This window comes from Macaca nemestrina, chromosome 7 (genome assembly GCF_043159975.1).
Source record: "Macaca nemestrina isolate mMacNem1 chromosome 7, mMacNem.hap1, whole genome shotgun sequence".
Classification (NCBI taxonomy): domain Eukaryota; kingdom Metazoa; phylum Chordata; class Mammalia; order Primates; family Cercopithecidae; genus Macaca; species Macaca nemestrina.
In genome coordinates this window covers 45,099,471-45,123,638 of record NC_092131.1, presented here as the reverse complement: position 1 = coordinate 45,123,638, position 24,168 = coordinate 45,099,471, and the positions used below count along the sequence as shown (strand labels likewise).

Here is a 24,168-nt window from a genome sequence, read left to right as displayed (position 1 = left end):
TACTTTAGGGTATGTCTCTAAAAGACAACATATTTTTTAACTCAACAAACCTATCACCCATTATCACACCTGATAAAACCTAACAAGATTTCTCAAAATCAGCAAGTATCTAGTCCACTCAATGCCCAACCTCTCCCCAGCTGGTTTCTTAGAATTAGGACAAAAGAAGGTCCACACTTTGTGCTTTGTTAATGTGTCTCTTAATCTACACATTTCCCTCTCCTTTTTTTAATCTGTTGAAGTCAAATTTATTTGTTTGTCCTATAGAGTTTCCTAAATTCTGAATTCTGAGGTTTTCATCATTATGGTGTCACTATTATAATCCTCTGTCCTCCCACTTTCCTATAAACTGGTAGTTAGATCTTGGAAACTGTTCTGATTCAGGTTCCATTATTTTAAAATATTTGTTTTTATCAATATGTAATTTTAACTCCTAACTATCTCTCAAATTTATCTACTTCTCTCAACCTCCACTGTCCTGTCCTTAGATCATACTAATAGCATCTCTCTCCTCTATCTACAGGAGTTTCCTAAGTGTCAAGGCATTTGTTTAAACCCATTCAATCTGTTCTGAACACTGCATAAGAGTCACCTTTTCAAAATCACTGCTGGTTTAAAATCATCTCACAGCTTCCCACTATTCTAAAATCTGTTTTGTTTATATGGTCTTGAATGGTCTGGTCCAGGCTTACCACTCTAGCCCCATTCTCTTCTGCTCACTCTCCATCCAGCTTTCAATTCTTTGAGTATGTCATTCTCCCTCAAACACAGGGACTATGCACTTTCTGTTCTTTCTAAATGGAATGTTCTACAACTCTTTCATGCCCCTTCCTCAGCCTAGTTGGTTCTATCCATATTTTAGATTATAGCTCAGTTATCACTTCCTTAGGGAACTTTCCCTTTCTGATCTAGATCAGGTCATTTCATTACATAATCTCAAAGAACCATGTACATTCTCTTCATGACACTTGTCTCTTTGTGATTGTGTATGTGTATCATGTTTCCTTCATTCTTTTATCCCTAACACACTCTAGGACTCTTAGAAACCTAGTGATTGAAAGAATGAAAACATTAATTAAAGAATAACTTAATATACAAATCTCTTATAATAATTTCTGATTCTCCCAGCACTGATACCATAATTAATAATTAATAGCTTCTTAATTTTCATGAGTAGTACCACATCAGGCAACTGGATAGAAACCACAAAACAATAATAAGCTCTGTTTCATAAGCATTGGGCTCTTATTCTAAATAGATTTTATACATGAATGATTACATAGTCCATTTCCATTTCCTTTTGTAGAGTGCAATTTAAAGACTGAAAAAAAATTGCAAACTACATTTATCTGAACCTCTAACCCAGATAACAAATTATATTGCTTTTTCTCCTGTTCAGAATTCACTTCTCCAACTCAAGCTACCAAGAGCTCTACGGGGAAATAATCCTAATTATTTCATGGATTAGCTAGCATTCTCCTGTAGAAGATCTGAATTTAAATAACTTGTGCATAACTCCTGTATTAGCCAATTCATATTCTTAGTGAAACACAGTGGCATATATGGCCAGACAGACAGATAAAGAATAGGCACTTACTGCCAGCAATATCCAAAATGTACTAACATTTAATATGCTTCTTGTTGTGTAAAATACTTTTATTTTCATATCCACTGGGTCCACAGTGAATATAAAGCTTGACCAAAGTATGTACCCTACGAAGAGGTATATTGCCTAAAGCCCTGAATTTTTTTTAACATTATGATATATGTACAAGCAAACCAAATTGGGGATGTTTTAAATCCTTCTTCAATAATTTCTTGCTGCCTTTAGAATAAAACTCAAACTCCTTAACACAACCTACCCCTGCCTACCTCTTCAGACTCACCTTGTGCATCTGTCTTCTGCTCTCTACACTCTGTTCATATAGGACTTCTTTCCTACCTTAAAAATATATTCTCTCTCACCCAGGGGATCTCCAAACATGCTGTTTAAAAGAATTTCCCTACCCACCAACAGTTTCTTTTGCCTGGTGAATTCCTATGCATCTTTCAGATCTGGGCTTAAAAATATAACTCTCTCAGAGACACTTCTCCTAACTATCCCCATCCCTGAAGGTTAAGACTCTTGTTTTACAGCTTAAATAATACAAGAAATGCTGAGGGAATGAGGTAACAGGCAATGAAAGTTGAAGCAGAGTAAGACTGAAGTGGCCATGATGGGCTATGTAAGCAAAGAGACAAAGCGAAAGAGAAGAAAGACTAAGTGTATTTGTCAGGGCTCTCCAGAGAAACAGGACCAACAGGACATGATGGACATGAAAAATGGAAATGGAGATGGAGATAGGGAGATATGGAGATGGAGAAATGGAAATAGAGGTGCAGATGGAGATGGATACAGGGATGGGGATGGAGATGAAGATGGAAACAGAGACGCAGATGCAGATGGAGATGGAGATGGAGGTACAGATGGAGATGCAGATAAAGATGGAGATGGAGATGGAGATGCAGATGCAGATACAGATGCAGATGGAGATGGAGATGGAGGTGAAGATGATTGGAGATGAAGATGCAGATGCAGATGAAGATGGAGATGCAGATGGAGATGGAGATGCAGATGCAGATGGAGATGGAGATGGAGATGGAGATGGAGATATGGAGATGGAGATGGAGATACAGATAGAGATGGAAATGGAGATGGAGATGGAGGTGCAGGTGGAGATGGATACAGGAACAGGGATGGAGATGGAGATGAGAATGCACCCAGCCATCCTGAATTTTCTATGAAAATGAAAATGTTTACGTTGTATTTTTACCTTCAAATATAACCTCCTTGTTTCAGCCCTTTGACCAGGATATCATTTGGTTTGTCAATGCCACATACGCCTGCCTGATATTTGATTGCATTTGATCAGCAACTAATGCAGACCCTAATCCAGATATAAAGCAGTGCTGGAAATCATTCACTATCTCTGATGCAATAGCGTTCATCAAAACTGCAATGGATTAATTAAAATCAGAAATTGCAAATACCTACTGGAAGAACTTATGGAATGAAGTCATGAATGATTTTAAAGGCTTCCTGGGGATCAATGAAGAAGCTAGGAAAATAATTCACACAGTAAGACAAGGTAGTGAAGAAGAATTTGCCAATATACTTGATGAAGTGGAGAACATATTGCAAGTCATCAGAAGTGCTAACCAATGAGAAACTGGAAGAACTTGTTGAGTCACCTACAGAAGAAGAAACTGAAACAGAACTAGCAATGTGGATACTTGCTGGAAAGTATCCACTTTCCAATGTGGAAAGTTGCTGAAGTGTTTCAGATTCTACAAACAATAATGGACAGAATTATGGAATATGATCCACAGATGGAACAAAGCACTAAAATCTCCTATATGATCAACGAAGGAATACAATTTCTGTTTTTTCTTTTTTTTCTTTTTTTTTTGTGATGGAATTTTGCTTTTGTTGCTCAGGCTGGAGTGCAATGGCGCAATCTTGGCTCACTGCAACCACTGTCTCCCAGGTTCAAGTGATTCTCCTGCCTCAGCCTCCCGAGTAGCTGGGATTACAGGAATGCGCCACCACCCCGGCTAATTTTGTATTTTTAGTAGGGACAGGGTTTCTCCATGTTGGTCAGGCTGGTCTTGAACTCATGACCTCAGGTGATCCGCCAGCCTCGGCCTCCTGAAGTGCCGGGATTACAGGCATGAGCCACCGTGCCAGGCTAATTTTTGTATTTTTAGTAGAGACAGGGTTTCACCATGTTGCCCAGGATGGTCTCGAACTCCTGAGCTCAGGCAATCCACCCACCTCAGCCTCCCAAAGTGCTGGGATTACAGGCGTGAGCCACCATGCCCGGATGGAATACAATTTCAATAGCAACATTTTAATGAGTTTAAAAGAGACAATAATTTCCAACTACAGTGTTCTTCCCAAAGGTTTTAGTAAAAAATAACCTTCAACTATCAAGGATCCCCAATATTGACATTATCTGCTTCTGCTCCTGACATCCAACCATTAATGTTCATGGCTTAATGATCCAGGATCACCTGAAGAATTTAATCCTCTTCTGATACATTATCAGAAGGTCAATAGTAGCCTGAAGCTATGTCACAATGCCTACATCATTCACCCTACACATCTAATCATGTAGGCATTTTTTCATCTCATATCATCATAAGAAAAGGGGTGAGTATAGTAACAAACAGATGTTTTGGAAGACAGCAAGCACATTCACATAACTTTTATTATAGTACATTGTAATAATTCTTCTATTTTGTTATTATTGTTAATTTCTTACTGTGCCTAATTTATAAATTAAACTTATCATAGGTACGCCTGTATATGAGAAAGCATAGTATATATAGGGTTCAGTATCATCTGTGGTTCAGGCCTCCACTGGGGGTCTTGGAATGTATACCCATGGATAAAAGGGAATAACTGTATATAGATAATGATATTTAGGAAGAGAGAGAGCAGTATTGTGAGGAATGGGCTCAAATGATTATGAAGGCAGAGAAGTTCCACAGTCTGCCATCTGCAACCTGGAGACCCAAGAAAGCCGATATTGCAATTCAAGTCCAAAGACCTGAGAACCAGGCCAATGGTGTAAATTCCAGCCCAAGGGCAAGACAAGATGAGATGAGATGTCCCAGATCAAGTAGTAAAGCAGAAAAAAGGAGAGAATTCCTCCTTCTTCCATCTCTTGTTCTATTCAGGTCCTCAACAGATTGGATAATGCCCATCCACATTGGGGAGAACAATCTGCTTTACTGAATGTACTGATCCAAGCGCTAATCTCAGCAAGAAACAGAAATACCCAGTAATAAAGTGTAATCTGAACACTCCAAGGTCCAGTCAAGTTGAGATGAAATTAACAAGCATGGTAAGAAATTCAGTCAAGAATTTCTTGACAGAGTGAGTGAGTCACATTAGCGGTGGAAAACTCAAGTAAAGATCTACAAACCCTAAGAAAATAGCTAGAAGAGTAAACAGTCATGTCCTCCAAAATAATTTTCTAAAATATCCCTTTTTCCAACAATTTTAATGATAATATGTGATAATACGGACTGTTAAGGCTATAAGAAAATGATACTGGAGAAAACAATGTCAAAGAAAGACTGTGAGACATATGAAGAAGGAATTCAAAGAGTAGCTCCATTTTCTTTTTCCTCACTTCCCTATACTTGGTTCAGCTCCTTCCTTTTTTCAGGCTCACTTCCCTAATATTAGAAATTGGCTGTGCCTTGGGCCAGGTTCTCCAGAGCCACCTCGGGCTAGAGTCATACATTAGGTCCTAAGGTACCACTGTTATTTGTGCTATGTGCTGAAAAATATTCATCCTTATACTAAATCTTCCATTACTTGAGGTCACTTGAGTCTCTTTTCTTTGCAACTAAAAGCAAATCCTAACCTAACAGCTACATTTAGCCCATTACACGCTTTCCCACATGGTTCACCTCCTCATCACCCCGGTCATTATCTATATCCTGTTGCTCCTGTATTACTTTTATTTGTAGAGCACATCACTAACTGAAATTATACACACACACACACACACACACACACACACACACACATAATTTAAATTGTCCATGTATACTTACTGTCTGTTTTTCCCCCACCAGAATATTCACTCTGACCAAGACGACCTTAATTTGGCTTCTTCCTAAGTCTAGGACCCTGACTTCCCTTTTCTTAGAACATTTACTTTAGAAAACTTTCTATTGTAAATTCTCTGCCTCTTTCAGAGGAAAATCTTCTTTCAGCCTCTTGCCAATTTTATAACCCAGGAATGTCTTTCTCAAAGACTTGTGGGCTATTCCTTTGGAATGTAATCATCAAGAAAGATAGTGCCTGTTTTCTAATATCTGTAGGAGGGTAGATGTCAAACTTTGATAAGCACCAATTATCAAATGATTAGATGGCCTAATCATATTGACCAACATTTCCACCACTTGTTTCAACAAAGTTGAGTTCAATCCCTCTCCCCTAGTGCAAAAATCTCTCTCTACCATTGCAACGGTCTTGAATACAGTCTTTGTTTTTAACAAACGTCTGGTACAATTTCTCTTTAACAGTTTTATGAAGATAGGGGAGGATTTGTGTGCTTGTTCACTGCTAGATTCCCCAATACTTATAATAAAGGAGTAGCCATACTCCTTTATTATAAAGGAATTCCTGACACATGTGTATATATATATATACTGCTAGATATAGATATGTGCTATACACATATATACACATGAGATATATACACATATATAAACACATATGAGATATATACACATATGAGAGACAGAGAGAAAGAGGTAAAAATATATATATATAAAACAATATATATATAACTATATATATACTGAGGTGAATAGATGAATGAAATCAAGTAAGGGATTTGTTTTTTTCATTTAAAGGATGACATTCAGAGAAGAATAAATCCTTCTTACGTCATTGCTGTAGCTTGCATGTGGTTTGTTGGATTTGATCCCCAATGTGGTAGTGTTGGAACATGGGGCCTAGTGGGAGGTGTTTGAGTCATGGGATTGAATCTCTTATGAATGTCTTGGTACCATTCTCATGGTAGTGGGTGAGTTCTCACTCTGGCAAGACTGGATTCATTCTTAAAGGAATGGATAACTTCCTGCAACAGTAGATTTTTCTAGAGCCAGGGCACTGTTTGGGTTTTGTCTCTCCTCATATGTCTGCTTGTCCTTTGACTTTCTCCACAAGGTTATGATGCAGCATGAAAATCCTCATCAGAATCCAGGGCCATGCTCTTGAACTTCCTAACCTGCAGAGCTGTGAGCGAAATAGACTTCTTTTCTTTATAAATTACCCAGCCTCGGGCATATTGTTATAGCTACACAAAATGGACTAAGACAGCCATCCCTGTATATTTCTCAATGTACCACCACATCTCAGAATTCAAACCAAATACACAGTCATTCATAACACTAAAGAGCAAAAATTTAACAATTGAGCTAGTGATGAGTCCTAGTGATATGTTTATCATATGTACTGGCAGGCTTCTGTACATGGAGACTGTATATTTCCTAAAAATAATTACTTTCTTTGCCAACATAGGTAAGATGTCATTAAATAGATGTTCTTTTTTTAAACTTGTTAGATTTCAATACTGAAGACAAGAAGAAGTGATTCTAAAATTCCAGTAGCATCATATTGAATATAAAATTGAGCAAATCTAAAAATCTGTAATTTATGGTAAAATAATTTTTGCACTGCTTTCCATGATCTAGACCTCTTAATTCACTGTCACCAAGACAACTGCAACATCTGTAAAAGTTTTTGAGTAAGGCCATTCACAACTCAGTGTAATCCTGTGTAAAACCATGAATATAACTGAAGACGGCTGATTTTTCCTGACACAATTACCCAAAAACAAACAAATCACAATGGAAACTAGCATCTTCTGGGAAAGTGCACACCAGGCATTTGATCATAAACTCTGTATTTGTATCTGCAATACTGATCAACTAAACATTCAAACACGACTATTGTAGATCATGCTTGTTTATCAGTAGACTCAGAAGGGTACAGAATAGAAATCCCTGCTCATCAAAAGGACAGTATTAACATCTTCTCCCATAGACATAGACCTCATAGCAGTTTGTGTAGCAGTCCAAAGAGCTATGCTCCCTGTCCCCCATCTCCCCAAGAAGACAACTTAAAAATGAGAAAATAAGACTCAGTCAGCAGGTACTGGAGACATCCTGACTTAAAAGCCTTGAGAAATAGTCTAATCTCACCATCACCACTACTCTCACTCATCCTGGACACTGAAAACTAAAACTCTATCTTACCGTCTACATTAACGTGACTTTGGACTATCCCTCTGTCTCCCTTAGCATGACTTTCTTTCTCCACAACTCTCCTGCTCAGAAAAATGGTTTGATATTTTTATTACAGGAACTTTGCAAAGACCTATTAACTCTTTAGTGAAAAGTATCTGCAGACAGTTAATGGCCTGAGATTCTTTGAATTCTTTCCTTCAAAATCCTTGCCTTGCTGTTTCCTCCAATCCTGTGCTATTGTATCATATTCTTGAACTTTACCCAATTCTGATAAAGCCCACTCCCCTAGCCCCTCCCCGTTTTTAAAAGCCCACCTTAAATCAAACGTTCGATTCTTAATCCATTCTGTCCTTGTCTTTCCTGCTCTGAGTACACTACCAGAGCTTTGCATGGCAGTGTTCCCTTCTACTGTGGTAAGCAATAAATTCAACTCAGCTTTGTCTTTTTAACAGGTTGTGTTGGTAATGTTTGCGGATGTAGCTTTTGACAGCCTCATGCTCTACCTAATCTAATACGTCTAATAACAATGCCACAGGCATAGGTTTCAGAGTCCCACAAGAGATACACTCATATCTATTGGAACCCTGAAAGCTCCATCATTCAAGGAACCTATAAGCCATGGTGTCCTTATGAAGTTATTTATAGTTTATTAAAAGTTCCTCACAGCCTAGATGCAATTTACTGATGAGGGAATATTTTTTTCTTTCTGTGGAGATGGGGTCCTGGTATGTTGCCCAGGTTGTCCTCAAACTCCTGGGCTCAAGCAATCCTCCTTCCTCTGCCTCCCTAAGGGCTGCAATTACAGGCATTAGCCACCATGCCCAGCCATTTTTTAAAACATAAGTAATATTGCCTAGAAACATAAATGACATGTTCCCTTCATCAGTTCCCAGGGAAACAAAGGAAGACTGCTAGCCAAAAGTCAAATTCTCAAGCAGAAGGAGAAATAATTTTGTTAACCCTTTACCTAAATATAAACAACACTTCTTAAAGATTAAGAAATTCAATACAAAGACAAACACATTGTTTATAAGTTAGTGTGTGTTGTGTGAAAGCAGTGACATCAGGGAATAAAACAAAGTATTAAAAAGGCTAAATGAAGTAGGGATGAACTCCACTGGAACTTCCCCAAAAGCAGAATAACAAAACTACGATTTCTCAAGCGTGGGGATAATTATCACACAGAAAGACAATGAACAGCAACCTCTATGCAAGTATTCATAATTACTTATGGTAAAAAACTCTTTAAGAGTTAGCTGTAACATACAAATTCCAATATATTTCAACCTTCTTTGCCTATATGTTAGAATCATCCCCTGATGCTTAACAATAGGAACAATTTATCATGAATGAAGATCAGTACAGATAAAAAATCTTTTATGTAAACAAGAAAATCAAACAAAGGAAGCTCAATGCTATCCTCATTGCTTGTTATTTCCTATCCTCTCAAAGCTAATTCCCTCAGTTAAACAGACTGCTTTGTCTCAGTGGAAATTCATGCAAAAGAATGTTCCTGCAACATCACCAAACTTCTCAAATCTAAGAATGTCTATCTTTAAAGCTGTGTATTACCCAGCCTTGATAACATTCTCTACCAATGCCCACCAGGAATAGAATTTAAAAGCTTACATGATAGCCATCATGTTCCAATTTGGAACTTGAGGCTGACTCTTACCCTTTCTCCAAATATTTTCCCTATCTCTTCCTTCACCCTGATCCCTCTTTTATTTACACCTTTGAATAGTTTGTGAGAAAGTTTTCCCTCAAAGTAGAAGGTAGGTATCTGTTCAGAGACTGTGTCTTGTTCATCTTTGTATTCATTAGTATTTATTTGTCCACAATACTTTGTACTCCCAGTGGGAGATCACAGCTTGGAGGCATAACCCTAAGGTAATCCTTAAACATGTATGGAAAGCTGGTAGGGCAGGTCATCTGACTGGAGGATTATTTACATGACAGCATAAGAGTATTCATGGAAAGGAAGTCATGAGAGGAAATGTGAACATAGTTGTCAAAGGATATGCCCTATAGTCTGTGAGGAGAAAGAGTTTAGAGCACAGCTAAGATTAAGCCACAAAGGTTTCCCTCTGGCCATATCTTTCCCATTATTAACAAAAAGCACGTATAGTTAGGAAATGTGGTATGCCTCATTCACTTCAGTAGAAATATTTGTAGGGTGGCAATTAGATGTCAGGCATCTTGGTAGGTATACAAATCCAAGATGAGTTACAGAGACAGAGTCTCTGCTTTGGAGATTCTTCTAGAAAGAAGCATAATACCTAATCATTAGCTCTCTAAAGATCTTTGCTGCATTTGAATTCTTTTCTTGAAGTACAATTAAAGGATGCCAAATAGGCTCACCAACACACCTTCTCTGAGCCTATAGATGAAAGACGAGTATGGATCAGCTACTAATCCAATACTCAATATAAATATAAATGAATTTTAAATTATTATTAGAATCACTATGTTTATTAAAAGAACAGAAATCATACAATGTCAGCTTTCAGGTCACAATGGAATTAAATTAGAAATCAATAACAGAACAATATCTCAAAAATACCTAAACACTTGGAGATTAAATAACACACTTTAAATAACACGAGTCAAAGAATAAATCTCAAAAGAAATTTAAAATAATTTGAACTATATGAAAATGAAAATACAATTTAACAACGTGTAGGACAGTATATTGCAAAAGCAGTGCTTAGAGGGAAATTTATAGCTTTGAATGCATATACCGGAAAAGAAGAAAAATCTAAAATCAATAATCTAAACTTTCACTTTTGCAAACTAAAAAAAGAGGAGGAAATTAAATGCAAAGTAGGTCAAAGAAAAGCCATCATAAAAATTAAAGCAGAAATAGCTGGGCACGGTGGCTCAAGCCTACAATCCCAGCACTTTGGGAGGCCGAGGCAGGCGGATCATGAGGTCAGGAGATCGAGACCATCCTGGCTAACACGGTGAAACTCCGTCTCTACTAAAAATACAAAAAAATTAGCCAGGCATGGTGGCGGGTGCCTATAGTCCCATCTACTTGGGAGGCTGAGGTAGGAGAATGGTGTGAACCCAGGAGACAGAGTTTGCAGTGAGCCAAGATCGTGCCACTTCACTCCAGCTTGGGTGACAGAGCGAGACTCCGTCTCAAAAAAAAAAAAAAAAATTAAAGCAGAAATAAATGAAATTGAAAATAGGACATACATTTTTAAAAATCAACAAAGCCAAAAGCTGATTCTTTGAAAGGATTTTAAAAATCAGAAAACCAAACACCACATGTTCTTACTCATAAGTGAGAGCTGAACAATGAGCACATGGACACGGGGAAGAGAACAACATACACCAGGGCCTGATGGTGGGGAGGGGATGCCAGGGAGTGGAAGGGAGAGCATCAAGAAGAATAGTTAATACATGCGGGGCTTAATTCCTAGGTGATGGATTGATCGGTGCAGCGAACCACCATGACACAGGTTTACCTCTGTAACAGACCAGCATGTCCTGCACGTATATCCCAGAACTTAAAATGAAATTAATTTTTTTTTTTGGCTGGGCGCAGTGGCTCATGCCTGGAATCCCAGCACTTTGGGAGGCCAAGGCAGGCAGATCACCTGATCTCAGGAACTCGAGACCACCCTGGGCAACGTGGTGAAACCCTGTCTCTACCAAGTTACAAAAAATTAGCCAGGCATGGTGGCATGCGCCTGTAGCATGAGAATCACTTGAGGCCAGGAGGCAGAGGTTGCAGTGAGCTGAGACTGCGCCACTGCACTCCAGCTTGGGTGACAGAGTGAGGTTCCGTCTCAAAAAAAAAAAATAAACAACAAATAAGCCTCTAGTCAGGCTAATGAAACAAGACAGAGAGAAGATACAAATTACTAACATTAGAAATGAAAGAGGGGACACTACTACAAATTCCATGAATACTAAAGGGATAATTAAGAAATACCATGAACAACTCTGCCCACAGATCTGATAAATTTGATAATGAAATAAACCAAATCCTTGAGAGACACATCTGCTAAGACCCACATGAGAAAAAAATAATCTCAATAGAACTATATTTATTAAAGAAATTGCATCAATAATTAATAACCTTCTAAAACACAAAGCATCAGGCCCAGATAGGTTCACAAGTGAAATCTATCAAACATTTAAGGAATAAATTATACCAATTTCCTCCAATGTTTTCCAGAAGGTAGAGGCAGAAAGAATACTTCTTATTCATTTGATGAGACCAGCATTACCCCAATACCAAAACCAGACAAAGACATTACAAGAAAAGTGCAAACCAATATCTCTCATGAATGTAGATGTAAAAATTCTCAATGAAATATTAGTTTTGTTAATATTCAATTAAAAAATTTTTAATCTAACTATGTATTTTAAAAAGTATACACTGTGACCAACTGGATTTGGTTCTAGGTATGCAAAGCTGGTGCAACATTTGAAAGTCAATTAATGTAATCCATAACATCAACAAGCTAAAGGAAAATGGCACGATCATATCAATGGATGTAGATAAATCATTTAACAAATCCAACATCTATTCGTGATAAAATACTCTCAACAAACTACAAGAGGAAATTCTTGAACATGATAAAGAACATCTACCAAAAAAAAAACCTATAACTAACATCATATTCAAGAGTGAAAAACTAGAAGCTTTCCTATTAAGATCAGGAACAAGGCAAAGATGTTCCCTCTCATCACTTCTTTTCAAAATCATCATGGAAATTCTAGCTAATGCAATAAAACAAGAAAAGGTACACTTACTGGGAAGGAAGAAATAAAAATGTCATTGTTCACAGATGATTATTCATGAGATGAGATAATTATCTATGTAGAAAATATGAATAAATTGACCAAAAACCATGAAACTCAGAAGTAATTATAGTAAGGTTCCAGGTTACAAGGTTAATACAAAAGGCAATTGCTTTTCTGTATACCAGCAAGGCACAAGAGGAATTTGAAATAAAAATCATAATGCCATTTACTTTAGCCCTCCTCAAAATACTTAAATATAAATCTAATAAAATGTGTACATGATCTATGAGGAAAACTACAAAACCAATGAAATACATCAAAGAAGAACTAAATAAGTGAAGAGATATTTCATGTTCATGGATAGTAAGACTCAATATTGTTAAGATGTCAGTTCTTCTCCAAATGAACTAGAGACAACAAAAACCCAGTCAAGAACCTAGCAGGTTATTTTGTTGATACAAGTAGACTGATTCTAGCTTATATGGACAGCCAAAAAATTCAAAATAGCCACTACAATATGGAAGTTGAAGAACAAAGTCAGAAGACTGATGCTACATGACTTTCAGACTAACTATAGAACTATAGCAATAAAGAGAGTATGGCATTGGTGAAAAAATAGACAAACAGATTAACTGATCAGAGTAGAGAATCCAGGAACAGACCCACATAAATATAATCAACTGATATTAGAAGAAGGCAAAAAGGCAATGCAACAAAACAAACAGTCTTTTCAAAAAATAGTGATGAAACAACTGGATATCCACACTGACCCTACACCCTTCATGAAATTTAACTCAGAATGAATCGTATAAAATGTAAAATGCAAAACTATAAAACTTATGGGAGATAACACAGGAGAAAATCTAGATGACCTTGAGTATGACAATAACTTTACAGGTACAACACCAAAGGCACAATCCATGAAAGTGATAATTGATAAGCTGGACTTAATTAAAATGTAAACTTCTGCTCTGCAAAAGTCACAGTCAAAAGAATGAGAAGACAAGCCACAAACTGAGAGAAAATATTCGCAAAAGACATCTAATAAAGTATGATCATCTAAAATATAAAAAGAACTCTTAAAACAACAATAAAAATAAACAATGGACAAAAGATCTGAACACACATCTTACCAAAGAAGATATTCCTATGAGAATTAAGCATATAAAAAGATGTTCAGCAACATATGCCATTTGGCAAATGCAAATTTTAAAACATCAAAACAGATACATTTAAACAGATACCACTACACACCTATTAGAATAGTCAAACTCCAAAATACTAACACCGCCAAATGTCGGCAAGGATGAGGAACAACAGAAATTCTCATTCATCGCTGATGGGAATACATAATGTTGCTGCCACTTTGGAAGACAGACAGTTTGAAAGTTTCTTACAAAATTAAACATAGTCTTACCATATGATTCAGCAATCATGTTTCTTGGTATTTACCCAAATATGTTTAAAACTTATGTCTACATATAAACCTGCGCATGAATGTTTATAACAGCTTTATTCCTAATTTTGACAAAACTTGGAAGCATCCAAGATGTTATTTAGTAGGTAGGTGAATGAATAAATAAACTGTGATACATCCAGACAATGATATGTTATTCAGCACAGAAAAAAAAAAAAAAGAGCTATCAAGCCTTGAAAAAACACAGAGGAACCTTAAATGCATATTACTAAGAGAAAGAAGCCAATATGAAAAAGCTACAAACTATCTGATTCTAACTATGTGACACTTAGAGAAGCCAAAACTATTGAGACACAAGGGATCAGTGATTGCCACAGGTTAGCAGAGAAGGGGGAAAGAATAAGCAGAGCATGGAAAAAATTTTAAGACAGTAAAACTAATCTGTGTGATGCTGTAATGGAGGACACATGTCATCATACTTCTGTCCAAACCCATTAAAGGTACAAAATCAAGAGTGAAAGCCACTAGAAACTATCAACTTTGAGTGACAATGATGTATTCATCTGGGTTTATCAACTGTAACAGATGTACCACTCTGGTGCGGAATTTTCATAGTGGGAGAATCTATGCATGTTTGGGAGCAAAGGGTACATGGGAAATCTTTGTACCTCCTCAATCTTGCTACAAACCTAAAAGCAGTCTTAAAAAAATAAAGTCTATTTTTAAAAAGGCTCACACTCTTTACAAAGTTAGATTTAACAGCAGATTGCTCAGGACTCAATGTTGGCATGCTATCATCAGCTGGGGATTACAGTGAAAAGAAAAATCAACCAATTCCAAGAAGGATTGGGTAGTGCTATGGTTTGATTGGTTTGTCCCCTCAAATATATATGTTAAAACTTAATCTTCAATGCAATAATATTGGGAGATGAGGTCAAATAGAATGTATTCAGGTCATGAGGGATCTGCCCTCATGCATGGATTAATGCCACTATGAGGACACATCATTTGTCTTGTCTGCTCTTCTGCCTTCCACCATGTGAGGAGACAGTAGGAAGGCCCCCACAAGACACCAGATGCCAGTGCCTTGGACTTCCTAGTCTCCAAAACTGTGAGAAATAAGTTCTTGTTCTTCATAAATGACTCAACCTGTGGTATTTTGCTATGGCAGCACAAAACAGACTTAGAGAGGCAGTATATATGGATTTAATAAGAATAAAACTAGGAAAACAAACAGAAAAATTAGGTACATCCTAGTCACACTACTCAAATATTATTTTAAATTATCCATACACTTTAATGAAAAGGTAATGGCAAGCCAACTGTATTAAATAACAATTTCTAATATGCTATTCTTTGCAGAAAGTCTGAGATGGCAAGAAAAAGGGACAAAGAGGATTCTAAGCTGACAAAAGTTACTGAAGTCTAGAAGCATAATTAGCCTCTCTGATTTCCTATTCTTGTTTTAATGACTAGATCAGAAATAAGAATTATTAATGTAATTATATAGGATAAAGTGAAATAATGCATGTGGCAGCTTGACAAGTATAATTCATGACAAAACAATAATTTAGAAAATTATTTTCCATAAACTTTTCTGAAAATTAAAAGTATTTACATACTTCCACTTAGCAGTCATTGTTCTATTCATTCTTTCTTCTAAAGCGATGCATGAGTTATCTTTTCTCAATTTCATTTTTTGACCTAGTTTTTATGTTTATCACTTACTAAGACTACTCATTATCATCAAAATTCCCCATGTGTCATATTTCCTAAATCCTCCTATGCTACCAAACTGCATGTTATCTGCAGCTGCTCCATCTTTGATGATGTTCTATGGCTCAACTCCCTCTAATCTCTCCAAATTCAGGCTCCCTGAACCTCCCAAAGCTGTATTCCAATGCATACTACAAAGAAGCTCAATCCTATTCTTTAGATTCTTAGTGACAACATTCTTTTACCCTCTGTTTATGGCTTTTAGAACATTTATGTTCCTTCTTTTCAAACAGAATGCCTTCTTCAATGGAATCTATCTTTTCTGCCTCACAATCTTCTTAAAGAATCACATATTCAGTTCATGAATTCCTAGTAAACCAAACTACCTTCAGAGAGCATGCTGACAATCTCGAAAATAAAGAATGTTATTAAGTCTTTTATGTCATTCTGCACTTGGCATCATGTAAAAGGATTATATCGTAATTTTCAGACTCATATTCTCTCTTATTCCCAAGACACCATTAATGTACTTCCTCTTCAGGTTTAAGTTCTATTTTATTTTTATGTCATTGTACAATTTACTAAAACCTTGCTAACACTTTACTGCTTCATGTCAATAAGTCACCAGTATACCTTAAGAGCAATGAGGAAATACCAAGGAGATAGAAGACACATTGTTCACCATCACAGGATTTATAATCCAGCTGAGGAAACAAACATACAAATGAAATAATCATACCCCATCAGACTAGCAGAATTCTACACGCAAAATTTATTAGTATCCCTTTTCCCATTTATTCCGTATAACCACCTTGTGATATAAGTAATTTAGCTATACACTCCTTCCCTTGTTTTACATCATGGAAACTGAGAACCAGAGTAACCCTCTCAAAGTCTCAAAACAAATATGTCCTAGACAAGGCACAAGACTCCAGAACATCCAACAGCTGATATAGTGCTTATGAACACACACAAATCAACAAAAGAAAAAATATTTTTAACTCTATTAAGATGCATACCTATACAGATGAAATATGGTGAAGATATTAATTAAAGCTGCTTGGGAATGATGCAGGCAGGCTTCCTGAAAGAAATATGTTCCAAAAAGGTGAATGTTATAATAAGGGGTAATAAGGAGCCAATTTACAGGAACTGACCCAGAAAGAAGGCGAAGAATGCGTAAAATAGTATGAATGAAGAAGCTGATAAACGTGGATAAATCTAAATAAGAATTGACAATTAAATATTAATAAAACAATCACAGATTAAAAGGAAAAAACTAAAAATAATGTAGGCCCAAAATAAAAGACAATAATCATTTGAAAGATGAAGGGGAACAGAAGTGCTGGAATTGAATGAAGAAAGGTAAAGATACTTAGAAGCTTCTGGAATTTAAGTCAAACACTGATGTTAAAAATGTACAAGTAATCGATTAACAGAAAAAATTCCAAACCAGTAGGAGGAATCCAAGAGATTAAAGAAAAATTCAATCAATCCAAAACCTGGAAAAACAAAAGGGAAAAGAAAACAGCAAAAAACAAAGATAAGAAAAGGCATTTAAAAATAGAAAATAAGATGTACTAAGTAAATCAAAACATAATTAATCACAATCAATGTAAACAGATTAAACTTGCCTGTTAAAGAGACTTTCAGAATCTATACACTACTCATAAAATATATATCCAGAAATATACAGACCAAGTACACACCAACTACACAAAAGCAAATTTAGCTATAATAGTATAGAGCAAACCAGACCTTAAGCAAGGAAAGCATTATTACGGACAAAGAACGTTAGAAAAATGTGGAAGAAATCTCCCAGAAAGTATAGCAAAAACATAAAGGATTGGAAAATAGGAGATTTTTTTTTTTTAAAAAGGAAATTACAGGAGTGGACCCATAGGTACAATATCTGAATAAAAGGAGTTCCAGAAAGAGAGAAAATTTAGAAAAGGTCAGAGGGCTGGAGAAAATCATAACAGGAAAAATATCGAGACAGTAGCCATGTTTTTCCAGACTGAAAAGGACCACCGAGTTGACACCCATCAAAACTGATGAAAATAGATCTGCACAAAGGTATAGCATCAGAAAGTTACAGAACCTTGGAACAGAGAAGATATATGAAACTTCCAGAAAGAGAAAATAGGTCACATGTAAAGGACCAGAAATCTTAATGACTTCAAGTTTCTTATCAGAATTACCGGAAGACAGAGTACAATGGCATTGTATCTTTCAAAATTCTGAAGGAAAATTATCTCTAGCCAAGAATATTATAGCTAGCTCAACCATCAATTAGGTGACAGAGTAAAGAGAGGTTTGTTTAAGAAAATGATATTGATAGAATATCTCTTGCATCAATGTAATGAAGGGAGATTTAGATAATTGTCAGAGAACTTTGTGGCTGAATTAGTGATAAGAACATAGAAAACATAAAATCAGTTATCAGCTCCCAGAAAAATGGAAAGTGCAGAAAAGGAAAAGTAATTACAACATGCTGCAAGGATCAGCTAGAAAGTGCACATTTGCAGTCATAATAATATAAACACTTGGCAGGGCCCAGTGGCTCACACCTGTAATCCCAACATTTTGGGAGGCTGAGGCGGCGGATCAATTGAGGTCAGGAATTCAAGACCAGACTGGCCAACATGGTGAAATACTAAAAAAATTTTTAAAAATTAGCCAAGTGTGGTGGTGTGCACCTCTAGTCCCAGCTGCTGTGGAGGTTGAGGCAGGAGAATCGTTTGAACCTGGGAGGCAGAGGTTGCAGTGACCATACCACTGCACTCTGGCCTGGGTGACAGAGCAAGACTCTGTCTCCACAAAAAGAAACAAATTAATCACAAAAATATCAACCCTTAATATTTATTGAATCAAAAGGATGATACATTGTGAGAATGAGGTGATGAAAATGGTGCATGTAAATAGTAAGAGAAGGTAGAAAGGGGAGCTAAAATCTCACCTTTCATAGTGAGAAGTCAAAGACAAAACCTAAAATTGACAAACCAAGAGGTAGATATGTAGTCACGTTGTTTGGTGACATGGAAGCAAATAATAAAAGAATCCACCGAAAAATTTGAAAGTGGCGCTCTAGGGTCTTCTCTTTTTTAAAACGAGACATTGCCAACTGTTCTTTATAGAGATTTTACCAATTCGTTCTCCCCTGAGCAGTATATGAGAGGGACGTACCACATCCCACTTGATCAATTGAGGTCCTGTAAGGAGTAGATGCCAAGCCAGGGTTATTTACGCAAGAATTTTACTGATGTAAATGCCTGGGAAGGACAAAATGGGGAGGAGGGGAACACGAAGAGCCTTTGGACTACAATGCAAGTCTAACACCTGTGAAAGAGGGAAGGAAGACTCAGGTAGGAAGAAAAACCTTAAACTTTTACATAATAAATGGACAGTCCCAGAGCAGAAGTTGCACGTATGGACAAGTTATAGTATTCCCACCATACTCAGACATTGACAGGGAGCAGCCCTGGGGAAATGTGTGAGCCCAGCTCCAATATGTGAGCTGCAGCAGATCAGAAAAGGCAGCAGCCTTCAGTTAACTGTGTTCAGTGCTGTGTTGGAAAATGATTAACAACTAGCTCTACAGAAAGTTTTTTTTAAAAGGCCTTGATTTGTAGCTTTTGCTACTTTCTGTGGTGTAAATACTCCCACTGTGGCTAATTTCAAGCTACCACTGTGAGATCACTAAATGCTGAGTTAAGAAGAGATGCTAACAACAGGCTTTCTAAAGCCAGGAGCTGGACCGAGGGTGCCGCTGACTGTACTCCACACAACACGTGTTTATGAAAGGAGATTTGAGCGGTGTGCCTACTTAGCTACTACACTCAGTAGCCTAGCGTTCTAACAGTTTCGGGCTTTGCAGCATGATAAATGAAAATTGTACTTAGTGCAGATTTACTTTGCATTTCTTGAATATGAGCAAAATTGAGGGAATCTTTTAATATAAATTTGCAGTATTACATATAATTATAAATATATTTATTATTATACAATATATTTACTGCAATACTAATCAAACCAATCTTTTGATTATTTTTAATTGACAGAAATAATTGCATGTATTTACTATGTAGAACATGATGTCTTTAAGTATGTATGCATTGTGGAATGACTAAATCTAGCTAGTTAACATATGTGTTTCTTCACATAGTTATCATTTTTGTGGTGAGAACACTTTACATCCACTTTCTTAGCATTTTTACAGAATGTAGTACATCGTTAACTATAGTCGCCATGTTGTATAACAGATTTCTTGAATTTAGTTCCACCTAACCGAAGTTTTGTATTCTTTGACCATCTCTCCATTCACCCCACCCCCTGGTTACCATCATTCTACTCTATATGAGATGAACTTTTCTAGATTCCACATGAGTGATTCCTTTTATTAAAATCTTTAGGCCTATGTTCTAAATAACCAATGTATTAATGCAATCATCTGTGTAGTGTGCAAAACATAAATACTGCTTATTGTCCCCTATTACGTGATTTGTATTTTCAAAATTAACTCCTTTAACTCACTTCAGAAGATAAATTTGAAAAAAAAAATCTTTAAAAGCTTCATGTAGGTGGACTCAAAACTTGGAAAATGAATTACTATGATTTCTTTTTTCCCATAATTTGTAAAGTAATAATTACATATACAGTATGAAAATACAATGTCTACATTAAATTTGGGGGAAATAATATTTGTATTATTATAGTTGATTGAATGTAAATATTTTATGGAAAAAGTCACTGAAGAAAAGTTTCAATCTATCTCCCAACACACATAGAGAAACAATAATATATTATAATGTATAATAATAATAATAACAGAATAAGGAATTTTCCATCGAGCAGTCTACAGAGTAGAATCTATAGGAACATCTTAGGACAATTAAGTTAGTAATATTACCATTATTAAGACATTTTAATAATAGATATATTCCATACTGACTCTTCTATATATTATGAATTGAAATTACTGGTTATATCCTATTAGCTTGGTGTAACAACTTAAATATCATCTGCTATTAAGTTAGAGGCTGAGAAGCTGTGAATGAAGTGGTCTTTTAAGCTTTTACATATTTTAATTACTTCCAGGTGCACTGATAACACTGAAAAAGCAGAGCCTTAAATTAGACCAGACATCAGAAGTCATCTGATATGGTTTGGTTCCGTGTCCCCACCGAAATCTCATCTCGAATGGTAATCCCCACATGTCAAGAGAGGGACCTGGTGGGAGGTGATTAGATTATGGGGGCAGTTTTCCCCACGATGTTCCCATGATAGTGAGGGAGTTCTCATGAGATCTGGGGGTTTTAAAAGTGGCAGTTTCCCCTGTGCTCCTTTCTCTCTCCTGCTGCCATGTGAAGAAGGTCCTTGCTTCCTTCCACCAGGATTATAAGTTTCCTGAGGCCTCTCCAGCCATGTGGAACTGTGAGTCAAATATCTTCTGTTTATAAATTACCCAGTCTCAGGTTGTATATGTATAGCAGTATGAAAATGGACTAATATGTCATCCAATACCCACAAATATATTCAGACAAAATGTAAAGCAAAAGCTATGACGAAGAAACCAAAGTGGCAAAAATTCAAGAATTGCTCTTCCATAAAACTTTCTTTATCTTTATGTTAACTCTACCACTGTTACCATAAGTATCTTGAGAGGAGCAGTCAATAGATCTGTGAATGAACAGAGTGTTCAAATGCTGAAGCTTTTCAAAGAAAATACATCTACTTATTAGGTTGTTATAAAAGTAAATGTGGTTTTTACCATTAAAAGTAATTGTGAAAACCACAATCACTTTTGCACCAACCTAGTATCTTCTTTCAATCAATTATGAACCATAATTGACTTCTAATGCCACCACTTTTCTTCTCCTCCACTTCTTCCATCCACAACCTCCAATTCCCAGTAATTAGTATTTTCAACCAGATATCAAGGAAAAGAAATAGATGAACACTAACTTAAGGTGATCAAAGGCAATAACTTTTGGCAAGGGTTTCAAGAAAGTTGAAAATGGTGGCTAAAAAGAGGTTTGGATTATCTGTGGAATCCATTTATCCTGATGTTTTCAAAACATATGACCCACAGTACTCAGAAAACCAAAACAAAAGACTTACCTCATCCACATTTTCAAAGGCATTGATGATGTCATAAGGTAAACAAGACAGCAGATCGATCACAAACCAAGTTTTCAGATAGTTCATCCTTATGAGCTTAGGGTCAGAAATGACCTCTCCACCAGGCCCCACGAAAGTTGTGTGAAAATTTAAAACGATGTCAACCAGAAAAATAACGTCCACCACACTATCCAGTACCAGCCAGGCTATGTTGTTCTGTTTTGTTTTGAAGGAAACATTATAAGGAACCATAATGGCGGTGTAGAAGGTAAGAATTAAAATCACCCAATCCCAAGTAGTTTTAAAAGCACAATAATGTAAAATAATGTGTGGTGGCGTCTTTGGCGCTTCTTGTTTATACTGAGGAAGGATATCTGATCCCAGCTGAAGAACCTAAAAGAGAGAAAATGTGTTTATACATGACTAGGTTATCTCTGCACAGTCAGTGATGAGTTCAAATCTACTGGCAGTCAAACCACAGCCAGTCATGCTCCATAGTCTTGCCTCCCTCTTTTCCTGAGTTGTCCTAAAATTTGTTCACAGGAAGTCACTCCAAGTCCAAGCACTCTACCAAAGCTGATCTTTCTGCTGTTCTATCTGGCCTGCTCTGACGCAGTTGCCAACACTGATCCACAATACTGCTAGATGTCCACTTCTTCAAGTGCCTCCAGCACACTCACTCTGTAAGCCCCCCTAGAATCACATGGCTCTCATGGACTGTCCGGCAGTTATTTGGGTGACACACCATTATCTATTCTTTATACACATTTAGCACCTCGGGAAGCATAACTTTGATTCTGATGGCCTCGCTGGACCCCAGCATCCCACTGTTGGTGATGTTGTTGTTGAGTGATACTCAGCAAGGGCCCTGATGGCTGGCACAGCAGTGTAAAGGATTGTAAAGGGTATCACCTGCTTTTTCCCTTTCTCCCTTAGATCTGGACTTAAAGAATATTGTGTTTCTTGCCCAAGTGCAAATTTCCTTTAGGGAAAAAAATATTAAATACTCAAGTTTGTTTCTGTATACCTATTTGACAAATGGAAAAATTTCAGTGTAAGGTTATATGAACCTTGAATTATACTAATTAGGTCTAATTACAGTAGAAAAAAAAGATAAAAAGCAGATGACAGAGCAAGAGTAGAGGTTTGTGTATCCCTGGGCAAAGATAACCAACACAAGACATAGCATTGCCTTCTGGAACCTGGAACCTGGGAATTCTAAAAAATAGTTGAGGCAAGCAGATCACGAGGTCAGGAGATCGAGACCATCCTGGCCAACATGGTGAAACCCCATCTCTACTAAAAACACAAATATTAGATGGGTGTGGTGGTGCGTTCCTATAATCCCAGCTACTCAGGAAGTGGAGACACCAGAATCACTTGAACGCAGGAGGCAGAGGTTGCAGTGAGCTGAGATTGCGCCACTGCACTCCAGCCTGGTGACACAGCGAGACTACATCTCAAAAACAAAAACGAACAAACAAAAAAAACAGTTGAAGGGGTAAACCAAAAACTTCTGCCCTTTGCCATCAATGAAGCCAAAGATAACGTATGTGTTAAAGAGTTTGGTAAATTGAAATTTTTAAATATTTTCAACAGCTTTGCCCATCATATGTATTCAGTTATTCAGTGTCTCTAGGACTAATGGGACCCAGGAGGTAGGAGTCAAAAAGTCCAAATCATAAAATCATAAATGCATTAAATATTTAGATGTAGGAATGGACAAAAATAAAAATACTTGTTAGCATGTAACTCTGAGTTATAATATACGCCAAAAAACAAAACAAATATACTAGCATCTTTGGAAGCTTGGGAGAGTATCCTAAAGTTCCTCTCACATACAGAACTTATGTATCGGAAAACTAAGAATATAATATCCATTGTTACTATTTTTTGATATGGAAAACATCATTGGTGGTCTCTTTAATTGTATGTTAGAATTGTTGTTTTTATTTTGGGGTTTGTAAGAATACTTGTAAAGATATTTTATGTATTTGTCATTATCAGTACCTCAGTTATATTTTTCCCACGATGTCTTAAATTACTTAACAGCAAATTATCCTGCCAGGAGTGTAAGTCATGTTGGGGTGAAGCATTATATATATACAATTGTACATAATCGTGGTGTTTCTTTTGCCTTTCAACCACTGGCCTGTCAGTTCCAATTTCATTGTGCTACACATGAAAATTGCCTTCATATTCAATGTTAGTAGTTTACCATCTATATATACACAGTCTATGTTTAACCACAAATAAATCAAACTTGGGAAATAAGAACAAACTCAGTGCCAGGATGCATTACCACCTTCATGGACCCTAAGCCTTCGTTCCTTCCTGGA

The 24,168-nt window shown here is 36.7% G+C and overlaps 1 protein-coding gene across 1 annotated transcript in view; it reads right to left on the bottom strand.

Moving 5' to 3' along the window:
• LOC105473677 (potassium voltage-gated channel subfamily H member 5) overlaps positions 1–24,168 on the bottom strand; it is a 345,797-nt gene that overhangs the window by 259,126 nt on the left and 62,503 nt on the right. Inside the window, exon 6 of the mRNA XM_011727592.3 lies at positions 21,830–22,222. Coding sequence (XP_011725894.1) covers positions 21,830–22,222 — 393 coding nt within the window. The remainder of the gene's footprint in view (positions 1–21,829; positions 22,223–24,168) is intronic.